At 44.7% G+C, this 13461-nt stretch overlaps 1 protein-coding gene across 4 annotated transcripts in view; it reads left to right on the top strand.

Moving 5' to 3' along the window:
- The first annotated feature begins 415 nt into the window (after positions 1–415).
- Positions 416–13461, top strand: part of LOC136620449 (spectrin beta chain, non-erythrocytic 5-like) — a 48876-nt gene continuing 35830 nt past the window's right edge. Inside the window, exons 1-3 of one of the 4 annotated variants that reach the window (XM_066595221.1) lie at positions 416–645; positions 3355–3877; positions 10839–10970. In XM_066595221.1, the coding sequence (XP_066451318.1) occupies positions 3407–3877; positions 10839–10970 (603 nt within the window). In that variant the 5' untranslated portion in view covers positions 416–645; positions 3355–3406. Of the gene's footprint in view, positions 646–703; positions 827–3354; positions 3878–10838; positions 10971–13461 lie in introns of those variants that run through there. The other 3 variants (XM_066595224.1, XM_066595225.1, XM_066595223.1) reach the window with 3 other exon arrangements.

Genomic DNA, 13461 nt, shown 5'->3' with positions numbered 1-13461 from the left:
GGGGTATAATGTATGGTGTGTCGCCCCCTGCAGGTAGGGGTGATATGGGGGTATAATGTACAGTGTGTGTCGCCCCCTGCAGGTAGGGGTGATATGGGGGTATAATGTACGGTGTGTGTCGCCCCCTGCAGGTAGAGGTGATATGGGGGCATAATGTACGTTGTGTCGCCCCCTGCAGGTAGTGGTGACATAGGGGTATAATGTATAGTGTGTGTCGCCCCCTGCAGGTAGAGGTGATATGGGGGTATAATGTACACTGTGTGTCGCCCCCTGCAGGTAGAGTTGATATGGGGGTATAATGTATAGTGTGTCGCCCCCTGCAGGTAGGGGTGATATGGGGGTATAATGAATGCTGTGTGTCGCCCCCTGCAGGCAGAGCTGTTATAATCTGACCCCCTGTCTCCTGTGTTGCAGGTTCGCCCCCGCGCCATGCCCGCCCCGCTCTTCCTCCTCCGCTCTGCGCTGCTCCGGGCTCTGGGCAGCCGGGCGGCGGTGTCCAGGGGCCGGCAGCTGAGGCGGGGGGCGCGCTGGGCTGGGGGCCGCCTCTCCCTCCTGCTCCGGCGGCTCTGGGACTATCTGACGTCCGACCAGTTCCGGGAAGCCGTGCTCAGCTGTGTCCTCTGCCTGCTCAGCCTGGCCAGGAAGGTGGGTGCGGGACCCGGGGGTGGGAGCAGACTAGTGCCAGGCAGAACTACCGTAGGCACAGGACGCCGGGCGGGGAGAGAGAGAGAGGAGGACAGTGCAGCCGAGATCTGCCGGAGTACCGAGATGGAGGGACGTAGAACAACTGGAGAGCTGTAGGGATCTGGTGACGGTCTGATGTGAGGTAGTGTAATCTATAGGGATCTACTGGCAGTCTAATCCATAGCGATCTACTGACAGCCTAATCTATAGGGATCTACTGACAGTTGAATCTGTAGGGATTTCATGGCAATCCGCTGTGGTTATCATATCCATAAGAATCTACTGACAAGCTAATGACAATGTGATCTATGGGATCTGCTCACAACCAATTCTGTAGAGATATGACAAGGAATCTACTTTGTCATTTTATTTGTAGGGATCTACTGACAATCTAATTTATAGAGATCAGAAGACTGATCTGTGTGGATCTGCTGACAGTGTAATCTATAGGGAACTGATGACAATCTAATGTGCAGATAATGAGATCTATAGGGGTCTGATAACAACCTACTGGGTTTTTCAGGGAATCTATAGGGATCTACTGACTGTAATCTAATAACTCTGCTGATGCTGTATGCAGCAATCTAGCATAGTCATATTTTAACAGTGTAATCTATACAGAATTCCTGATAATCTACTCTGCCTACAGCGTACTCTATAATCTACGACACTGACCATATAATGTATTGGGATCTACTCACAATCTGCTGTCCACAGTATCATAGGGACCTGATGGCATGCATGGAGTTTTGTTGACTGACTACTGCGCTGATAGTGTAATCTATAGGATTCTGTTGACAATCTGTTGTGCAGACATTGTAATCTTTGGGAATCTACTATAAAGATCCACTGAGAATCTACTGTGTCGTCAGTATAATCTATACAGATTCAGTGGTAATCTGTGGTTTTGGCAGAATAAACTATAAAGATCTGATGACAATATAATCTTTGGAGATCTAGTATGCTGATAGTGTAATTTATATAGATCTTCTGACAATCTACTGTGTTGACAGTGTAATCTATACCTCAATAGAATCTGTCAGGATCTGATGACCATGTGATCCATAGGTATCTTCTGGTCATCTACCGTGCCAGCAATGTATTCTATAACCCACTGTACTGACAATACAATCTGTCGGAATCTGCTGACAACCTGTTTTGCTGATGGATTATGTAATAGGGATCTACTGTATACAGATCTTCTGACAACCAGTTTAGTTTACAATGTGATCTATAGGGATATGCTGCCAGTCTGTTGTAGAGACCTTGTAACCTACAGGGATTGGATGACCATTTTATCTCTGGGAATTTACAAAATTGGCAAAACAGATTGTTTGGAAATCCCTGTAGATCACACTGTAATCACAGCACATTTTCAGCAAATTCCCAGAGGTCAAATTGTCATCAATTGTAACGTATAATCTGCTAGCCTGGCAATATATTCTGTAGAGATCTGATGACTGTAATCTATAAGAATTTTTTGACAATCTGCCATGAGAGTGGTGTAATCTATGGAGATCTGCTAACAATTTTTTGGGCAGACAATGTACTCTATGGGGATCTGCTATAAAGCTCTGCTGACTAGATACTATGCCTTCAGTGTAATCTAAGGATTCTCTGGCAATCGGTTGTGCTGGCAGTGTAGTCTACAGGGATCCGGTGACAATCTGTTTTACAGACATTGTAATCTATGGAGATTTGATGACCGTTTTATCTGTGGGACAATCTACTATGCTGACAGCATGATCTGTAGAGACCTTTTGACAATCTATTTAGTCAATTTTATAATCTAGAATCTACTGTGCAGGCTATATAATCTATAGAGATCTGCCGAAAAATCTACTCTGCCAACAATATAATCCAAGAGATCTGCTGATAATCGATTGTGCAGACATTGTAATCTTTCGAGATCTGCCATAAGGATCCTCTGACAATCTGCTGTGCTGTCAGTGTAATTTATAAGGATCCTCTTGCAATCTATTGTGTGTGTACAATGTAATCTAAAGTGATCTGCTAACAATCTTTTGTACAGACATTGCAATCAGGAGTTGAAGACAGTTTTATCTCTGGGGATCTGCTGACAATCTGCTGTGCTGACAGTGTGATCTATAGGAATCTTCTGACTATCTCTTTTGCCTACCTTGTAATCTACTGTGCTGGTCATATAATTGTTAGGGATCTGTTTACAGTGTCATCTATGGAGATCTGCCTTTTGCAGGCATTGTAATCTATGGGGATCTATAAGGATCCACTGACGCATGACTATGCCGTTAGTGTAATCTATAAGAATCCTCTGGAAATCTGCGGTCCTGTCAATGTTAGGGTCCTTTCACACTGCGAAGTTTGGTTGCCGCACCAAAAACTGCTTTGACTAAACAACAAACGTTTTTGCTGCCTTTGCCGTAAAACGTGATAACTGCGGCGAAAACGTATGTGGTTTTGCCAATTCAGTCTTTACCACAGACTCCCCCATGTGAATGGATCCTAATCTATAGGGATCTGCTGACAATGAGATCACGTATATTAATGGCTGAGGTCACCGACACATAAGTGAGCGTCAGTCAGTCATGTTAGAACAGAAGGTGGGAGGCGACACCAGAGAGTAGTAGCGGGAAGGGGGTATCCGCACCCTATGTCTGGACTCATCGTTTCTATGCTCTTTTCCTCCAGGACCCTGCAAGAAGCCGAGCATAAATCCCCGCTGACCGTGCAAGCGACCGCCATGAGGAAGCCACAGCCATTCACTATCGGGACCAGACTCTCCATCCCCAAGTGCCCAGATTTGTCGCTCCCCAGTGGCGGCGCGGACGGCGCTTCAGAGTCTCGGAACGTCAGCGATCGCGTCTCTCATTACCTGCTGCAGGTCCCTCCGCCGTCGCCTCCTCGGAGGGCCGCCCACTCTCGCAGTCCTGTCGCTTGTTTGACTGATAGGGATCACTTAAGTTCTGGATCTCCGGTGCGTTCCATCACAAAGATCACCCTGTCCAGACAGGCAGAGGGCGCGGCGCTGAGGGAGGGGACTGCGGCCACGAGCTCCCGGCCGCTCGCCAAAACTTCGCACGGGAACTGTAATAATAATAACAGTCGAGGACTGAGACCCGTTTTACCGGACGCCGCTGATTTCCCTCATGATTGGTCTGTGACAGATCCGAGGATGATCATTGGTGCGGCAGAATGTCATACAACGGCCAAGGTAAGGGCTTTCCATGTACTCCAGGTTCTGTTCCCGGAGCCAAGATGGCCGCCAGTATGACATTACCCCCCTCCCTCCCCCATACCATGAACGTCTCATAACTGGACATCAATGAGCTGATTGGATTGGTGGGGATCTCCCGGCCGCAGAGCTTACAATCCACCACCAGGCATAGACTAGAAGAAGAAGTGATGAAGGAAACATTGTAACAACACCTGCTGTCAGCAAACACAACCCGACATAACAAATAGAATGAGTGATACATTGTTGTATCCGCCTCCAGCTGAAAGAGAGCTCCCTGAAAGTACAGGTCAGGAAGTGGGGTGCATTGTGGGAGACCCCGAGAGGAGGAGGGGGCGCACTCAGATTATTAGGGGCTGAAGGGAGAGGAGATACAAGGTAAAGGACAGCCTTCTGTATACTGACGGCCAAGATATCCCTCATGACAGACAGTGTTTGTAACTTCACATTACATCATGAAGAGCAGCTCTGGAGCACAAACTGCTGCTCTACCAAATCATATACTGTGCAGACTAATATAACCAGAACACTCAAGATCACTTAGAAGGCGTCTTATCATACCATATCTATCCATCTACCAGCATGTACTATGGCTATCCCATATCTATCCACGTTGCTCTCTCTCTGTCTCATTATTTACTATATATCTTGTTCATATTGGTATATCTTATATCTATCATCTGTCTTGTATCTATCTATCTACCAGCATGTATTATGACTATCGCATATCTATCCACGTTTCTCTCTCTCTCTCTCTCTCCATATTTACTATTTATCTTATACATATTGGTCTATGTCATATCTATCATCTGTCTCATATCTATCGACCACCATGTACTAGGATTATCGCATATCTATCCATGTTTCTTTCTCCGTCTCACTAGTTACTATTTATCTTATACATATTGGTCTTTGTCATATCTATCATCTATTTATCATCTGTCTCATATCTATCGACCACCATGTACTAGGATTATCGCATATCTATCCATGTTTCTTTCTCCGTCTCACTAGTTACTATTTATCTTATACATATTGGTCTATCTCGTATCTATCTATCATCTATCTATTATTTATCATCTGTCTCATATCTATCAGTCTTCTATTTATCTCATATCTATCTCCCTATCTACCAGCATGTCTTATGACTATTGCATATCTATCCACATTGCTCTCATATCTATCTATCTATCTATCTATCTATCTATCTATCTATCTATCTCATATCTTCTATCTATCTATCCATCTCATATCTATCTATCTATCCATCTCATATCTCTCTATCTATCTCATATCTCTCTATCTATCTCATATCTCTCTATCTATCTCATATCTCTCTATCTATCTCATGTCTATCTATCTATCTCATATCTATCTATCTATCTCATATCTATCTATCCATCTATCTCATATCTATCTATCTATCTATCTATCTATCTATCTCATATATCTATCTATCTATCTATCTATCTCATATCTATCTATCTATCTCATATCTATCTATCTATCTCATGTCTATCTATCTATCTCATATCTATCTATCTATCTATCTATCTATCTATCTATCTATCTATCTATCTATCTATCTCATATCTATCTATCTATCTATCTATCTCATATCTATCTATCTATCTCCTATCTATCTATCTATCTATCTATCTATCTATCTCATATCTATCTATCTATCTATCCATCTCATATCTATCTATCTATCCATCTCATATCTCTCTATCTATCCATCTCATATCTCTCTATCTATCTCATATCTCTCTATCTATCTCATGTCTATCTATCTATCTCATATCTATCTATCTATCTATCTCATATCTATCTATCCATCTATCTCATGTCTATCTATCTATCTCATATCTATCTATCCATCTATCTCATATCTATCTATCTATCTATCTATCTATCTCATATATCTATCTATCTATCTATCTATCTATCTCATATCTATCTATCTATCTCATATCTATCTATCTATCTCATGTCTATCTATCTATCTCATATCTATCTATCTATCTATCTATCTATCTATCTATCTATCTATCTATCTATCTATCTATCTCATATCTATCTATCTATCTATCTATCTCATATCTATCTATCTATCTCCTATCTATCTATCTATCTATCTATCTATCTATCTATCTATCTATCTATCTCATATCTATCTATCTATCTATCCATCTCATATCTATCTATCTATCCATCTCATATCTCTCTATCTATCCATCTCATATCTCTCTATCTATCTCATATCTCTCTATCTATCTCATGTCTATCTATCTATCTCATATCTATCTATCTATCTATCTCATATCTATCTATCCATCTATCTCATGTCTATCTATCTATCTCATATCTATCTATCTATCTATCTATCTATCTATCTATCTATCTATCTATCTATCTATCTATCTCATATCTATCTATCTATCTCATATCTATCTATCTATCTCATATCTATCTATCTATCTCATATCTATCTATCTATCTATCTATCTATCTATCTATCTATCTATCTATCTCATATCTATCTAGCTATCTATCTCATATCTATCTATCTCATATCTATCTATCTATCTATCTATCTATCTATCTATCTATCTATCTATCTATCTATCTATCTATCTATCTATCTATCTGTCTTGTATCTATCCTCTCTCTCATATCTATGTCCCTATCTACCAGCATGTATTGACTATCGCATATCCATCCATCCATCCTTCCTTATAACTTCCTCTCTCCTACTGATACAATAATGTCTGGTGGTATATTTTCCGAGCAGCGGTGGATATTTCCGTTGGTGACCTCTATTACCTTGTGCCCTGTAATGTCTGCAGCGCCTACCTGGCTGCACGGCGGGCAGGAAAAAGTTAATTGGTCGCTAGCATACATCATGGGGATGGTGAGGTCACGGGGAGAGCTGACCGTGTGATGAGCCCCCCAGTCACTCAGGGAAGGGAGTGAAGGCCCCCGGACTGCTGAGGACAGTCAGACCATAACACCATTGTTCTAGTAATGGGGAGCGCTCCCTGCAGCGCCGATGGCCTCATTGGGTATAATGTGCTTCACATGAGAGCAGATGTTCAGGGCATTAGAGTGTAAGCTCTGCGGCGAGCGCCGACTGCTGACCGCTTACACTGAAATGATGATTATATTTTGTATTTATACTTTGTTCTTAACATTTTAAGTTTGTAAAGTGACAAATAATGAAATAATAAGGAGGCCGGAAGGCGACTTCTGGTGGGGAGGAGGTGATCTGTGCTGTGCGCAATAAATGCCGTGTGTTTACAACGTGATCTTCACTGTCATCAGTTCCATCAGACACCCCTCTATATAACACACAGCTGCGGGTGTACTCCTGTATATAACACACAGCTGACGTTGTACCCCTCTATATAACACACAGCTGACGTTGTACCCCTCTATATAACACACAGCTGCGGTTGTACCCCTCTATATAACACACAGCTGACGTTGTACCCCTCTATATAACACACAGCTGCGGTTGTACCCCTCTATATAACACACAGCTGACGTTGTACCCCTCTATATAACACACATCTGGGGGTGTACCCCTCTATATAACACACAGCTGCGGTTGTACTCCTGTATATAACACACAGCTGCGGTTGTACTCCTGTATATAACACACATCTGTGGTTGTACCCCTCTATATAACACACAGCTGCGGTTGTACCCCTGTATATAACACACAGCTGTGGTTGTACTCCTGTATATAACACACATCTGCGGCTGTACCCCTCTATATAACACACAGCTGCGGTTGTACCCCTCTATATAACACACAGCTGCGGTTGTACCCCTCTATATAACACACAGCTGCAGTTGTACCCCTCTATATAACACACAGCTGACGTTGTCCCCCTGTATATGACACACAGCTGACATTGTCCCCCTGTATATGACACACAGCTGACGTTGTCCCCCTGTATATGACACACAGCTGCGATTGTACCCCTGTATATGACACACAGCTGCGGTTGTACTTCTGTATATCACCCACAGCTGCGGTTGTATTCCTGTATATAACACACAGCTCCGGTTGTACCCCTGTATATGACACACAGCTGCGGTTGTACTTCTGTATATCACCCACAGCTGCGGTTGTATTCCTGTATATAACACACAGCTCCGGTTGTACCCCTGTATATGACACACAGCTGCGGTTGTATTCCTGTATATCACCCAAAGCTGCGGTTGTATTCCTGTATATGACACACTGCTGCGGTTGTACCCCTGTATATGACACACTGCTGCGGTTGTACTTCTGTATATGACACACAGCTGCGGTTGTACTCCTGTATATCACCCACTGCTGCGGTTGTACTCCTGTATATGACCCACAGCTGCGGTTGTACTCCTGTATATGACACACTGCTGCGGTTATACTCCTGTATATGACACACAGCTGCGGTTGTACTCCTGTATATGACACACTGCTGCGGTTGTACTCCTGTATATGACTCACAGCTGCGGTTGTACCCCTGTATATAACACACAGCTGCGGTTGTACTCCTGTATATAACACACAGCTGCGGCTGTACCCCTCTATATAACACACAGCTGCGGTTGTACTCCTGTATATGACACACAGCTGCGGTTGTACTCCTATATATAACACACAGCTGCGGTTGTACTCCTGTATATAACACACAGCTGCGGTTGTACTCCTGTATATAACACACAGCTGCGGTTGTACTCCTGTATATGACACACAGCTGCGGTTGTACTCCTGTATATAACACACAGCTGCGGTTGTACTCCTGTATATGACACACAGCTGCGGTTGTACTCCTGTATATAACACACAGCTGCGGTTGTACTCCTGTATATAACACACAGCTGCGGTTGTACTCCTGTATATGACACACATAACTTCCTATCAGCTGAGTAGAATTTTCCGGACGTCTCTCATTATAATGAGATCAGCGCTGGGCGTCCTGTCTGAGAGGGTCTGGAGTCGTCTCTGTGAATCCTTTCATCACCCCGGGGGCGGCCGCCCCATAACCCTCCATTGCCTCATACTGGACAAAGCTCCTCTTGTGTCTGAAACTGGGTGCAGCCGAACCTCACCCAGGAAGTGTGCACCTCCATATTAACCCCTCTGATTCCTCCCACTGTACATCCCCCATATTAACCCCTCTGATTCCTCCCACTGTACATCCCCCATGTTAACCCCTCTGATGCCTCCCACTGTACATCCCCCATGTTAACCCCTCTGATGCCTCCCACTGTGCATCCCCCATATTAACCCTTCTGATGCCTCCCACTGTACATTCCCATATTAACCCCTCTGATGCCTCCCACTGTGCATCCCCATGCTAACCCCTCTGATGCCTCTCACTGTGCATCCCCATGCTAACCCCTCTGATGCCTCCCACTGTGCACCCCCATGCTAACCCCTCTGATGCCTCCCATTGTGCACCCCCATGTTAACCCCTCTGATGCCTTTCACTGTGCCCCCCATGTTATCCCCTCTGATGCCTCCCACTGTGCATCCCCCATGATGTTAACCCCTCTGATTCCTCCTACTGTACATCCCCATGTTAACCCCTCTGATGCCTCCCACTGTGCATCCCCCGTGTTAGCACCTTCAATGCCTCTGACTGTACATCCCCCATGTTAACCCCTCTGATGCCTCCCACTGTACATCCCCCATATTACCCCTCTGATGCCTCCTACTGTGCATCCCCCGTGTTAGCACCTTCAATGCCTCTGACTGTACATCCCCCATGTTAACCCCTCTGATGCCTCCCACTGTACATCCCCCATGTTAACACCTTCAATGCCTCTGACTGTACATCCCTCATGTTAACACATCTGATGCTTTGCACTGTGCACTCCTGTGTTAACCCCTCCGATGCCTCCCACTATGCACCCCATATTAAGGCCTGTGATGACCTCCAAAGTGGATTTCTCCTTCTCACATGCTACTCTTCAACTTTGCAATTGGGTTTTAATCTCCATTATAGGGTCTGCAACACAAAATTGAAATCCATGTTGTGGGGTACCCGGGGGTCCGTGCACCATACTGTCATGTAGCACATCCATGCCTTCCCATTAAAGTACACTATTGTTATTTCATAGTAGGATCCCAGTACTGAGATATAAGGCTGAACCCGCTTTGTGACTACACCCTGTATTTCAGGCCCACACACCCTGAGCTAAATCTAGTCACATCCAGAGCAGCAACAATTCTGTGTTACATCATATCTTACACTCCATTTGCAGTTCTAATTCTGCTGCTTCATTATGCTTTATACTCCAGTCATATCCAGAGCTGCAGTCACAATTCTGCCAGTATGCCATCTCATATACTCCAGTCACACCCGATCATACTCATTTTGCTGTTACATCATGTCTTGTACCCCACTCAAATCCAGAGCTACAATCGCAATTCTGCTGTTACATCATGATGTATACTCCAGCCACACCCAGAGCTGCTGTCCCAATGTTCTTGTTATGTCATGTCTCTTATGCTCTAGTCATATGCAAAGCAGCAGTTTGTTCTGCTGTTACTCCAGTCACTCACTTTCCATATAGCAGAAGGTATTGTGACTGCAGCTCTGAACATTGTATGTGACTTGATGTAATAGCAGAATTGTGATTGCAGCTCTGGATGTGACTGGAGTATAAGATGTGATAAAACTTCAGTATAGTGCCTGCCACCAGTATAGGACCAGATAGATATAGGGTGCGCATAGTTATATTGGGGTTCATCATTTGTCATGATATAAATATTTGCTTTCCTCTAGTCACACCCCAGTCTGCATCACACAGGGCTGGCAGAGTTTGGCATATCTGAGGGATGGAACATTCCTGTCATCACGTCTTTTTATGGAGTATGGTGGTCGTTTTGGGGTTCAGTACTGGGGTGTCAGTCACTTGGGGTGCTTGTCTTTTGCAGTGTCCTGGACCCCTCAGTGATTTTACCTTGAGTGACGCTGTGAGGACAGCGCCCTCTGCTGGAAGCCCTCTAATCAGATCAGAAAGAGCCTCCAGTGACAACATCGCACGGCTCAGCCGGGAGATCCAGCAGGTATAATGTAGATTGCGTTCGCTTTATTAAAGGGGTTCTCCGCTTTTGTGTTTGCATGTCTCCTGTTACAGCAGTGAATCCCTCCTCCTTTTCTGTGGTGTTCTGAGGCTTTGTTACAATGTATCAGTGAAGGTAATAGTCTCATTATAGAGTCCAGAGAGGATTGCCTACACTGGATACAACTGTAACAAACTCCAGCTGTTACTGAATGATCTGGGGGAGATTTCCCATTGGACGCCGGATTGTCCGTGAAATCTCCGCCTGTCACCGATGTCTAGGATGTTCTGATCACCTCGGACATGGCACCATTGTTATCTCTTCACCGACACTTCGTCCATGACCTTGCAAGGTTGGGGAGGCTTCTGGTGCTGCAGGGGTTAATTCCCATGAGTTTGGTACCCTCATTAGCATATAATAGTGGAGTGTCAGCCTTTGGGACAAGGAGTGGCTGGGCTGGGCTGGAGAAGCTGGCAGTGTTTGTAAGATTCCTATGGAGCTTCCCAAGGTCCTCAGCCTGGAGAGAGCGGAGCTCCCTGCTCACAGATGCCATATCCCAGCTGTCCTGTGTCAGTAAGGGGAGGGTGGGATACTAAATGTCAGTAAGGGGAAGATGATATACTATGTGTAATAAGGGGAGGGTGGGATACTATGTGTAATAAGGGGAGGGTGGGATACTATGTGTCAGTAAGGAGAGGGTGGGATACTATGTGTCAGTAAGGGGAGGGTAGGATACTATATGTAAGTAAGGGGAGGGTGGGATTACTATATGTCAGTAAGGGGGGGTGGGATACTATATGTAAGTAAGGGAGGGTGGGATACTATATGTCAGTAAGGGGAAGATGATATACTATGTGTAATAAGGGGAGGGTGGGATACTATGTGTCAGTAAGGAGAGGGTGGGATACTATGTGTAAGTAAGGGGAGGGTGGGATACTATGTGTAAGTAAGGGGAGGGTGGGATACTATATGTAAGTAAGGGGAGGGTGGGATTACTATATGTCAGTAAGGGGGGGTGGGATACTATATGTAAGTAAGGGAGGGTGGGATACTATATGTCAGTAAGGGGAGGGCGGGATACTATATGTCAGTAAGGGGAGGGTGGGATACTATATGTCAGTAACGGGAAGATGATATACTATGTGTAATAAGGGGAGGGTGGGATACTATGTGTCAGTAAGGGGAGGGTGGGATACTATATGTCAGTCAGGGGAGGGTGGGATACTATATGTCAGTAAGGGGAAGATGATATACTATGTGTAATAAGGGGGGGGGATACTATGTGTCAGTAAGGGGAGGGCGGGATACTATATGTAAGTAAGGGGAGGGTGGGATTACTATATGTCAGTAAGGGGAAGATGATATACTATATGTCAGTAAGGGGAGGGTAGGATACTATATGTCAGTAAGGGGAGGGTAGGATACTATATGTCAGTAAGGGGAGGGTGGGATACTATGTGTAAGTAAGGGGAGGGTGGGATACTATATGTCAGTAAGGGGAGGGTAGGATACTATATGTCAGTAAGGGGAGGGTAGGATACTATATGTCAGTAAGGGGAGGGTAGGATACTATATGTCAGTAAGGGGAGGGTAGGATACTATGTGTAAGTAAGGGGAGGGTGGGATACTATATGTCAGTAAGGGGAGGGTGGGATACTATATGTCAGTAAGGGGAGGGTGGGATACTATATGTCAGTAAGGGGAGGGTGGGATTCTATATGTCAGTAAGAGGAGGGTAGGATACTATGTGTAAGTAAGGGGAGGGCGTGGATACTATATGTAAGTAAGGGGAGGGCGTGGATACTATATGTCAGTAAGGGGAGGGTGGGATACTATATGTCAGTAAGGGGAGGGTGGGATACTATGTCAGTCAGGGGAGGGGGGGATACTATGTGTCAGTAAGGGGAGGGTGGGATACTATATGTCAGTAAGGGGAGGGTGGGATACTATGTGTCAGTCAGGGGAGGGCGGGATACTATGTGTCAGTAAGGGGAGGGCGGGATACTATATGTCAGTAAGGGGAGGGTGGGATACTATATGTCAGTAAGGGGAGGGTAGGAAACTATGTGTAAGTAAGGGGAGGGTGGGATACTATATGTCAGTAAGGGGAGGGTGGGATACTATATGTCAGTAAGGGGAAGATGATATACTATATGTCAGTAAGGAGAGGGTAGGATACTATATGTCAGTAAGGGGAGGGTGGGATTACTATATGTAAGTAAGGGGAAGATGATATACTATATGTCAGTAAGGAGAGGGTAGGATACTATATGTCAGTAAGGGGAGGGTGGGATTACTATATGTAAGTAAGAGGAAGATGATATACTATATGTCAGTAAGGGGAGGGTAGGATACTATATGTCAGTAAGGGGAGGGTAGGATACTATATGTCAGTAAGGGGAGGGTGGGATACTATATGTCAGTAAGGGGAGGGTGGGATACTATATGTCAGTAAGGGGAGGGTGGGATACTATATGTCAGTAAGGGGAGGGGA

This window comes from Eleutherodactylus coqui, chromosome 3 (assembly GCF_035609145.1).
Source record: "Eleutherodactylus coqui strain aEleCoq1 chromosome 3, aEleCoq1.hap1, whole genome shotgun sequence".
Taxonomy (NCBI): Eukaryota; Metazoa; Chordata; class Amphibia; order Anura; family Eleutherodactylidae; genus Eleutherodactylus; species Eleutherodactylus coqui.
The sequence above is the reverse complement of the archived record's forward strand: the minus strand, read 5'-3'. Positions and strand labels throughout refer to the sequence as shown.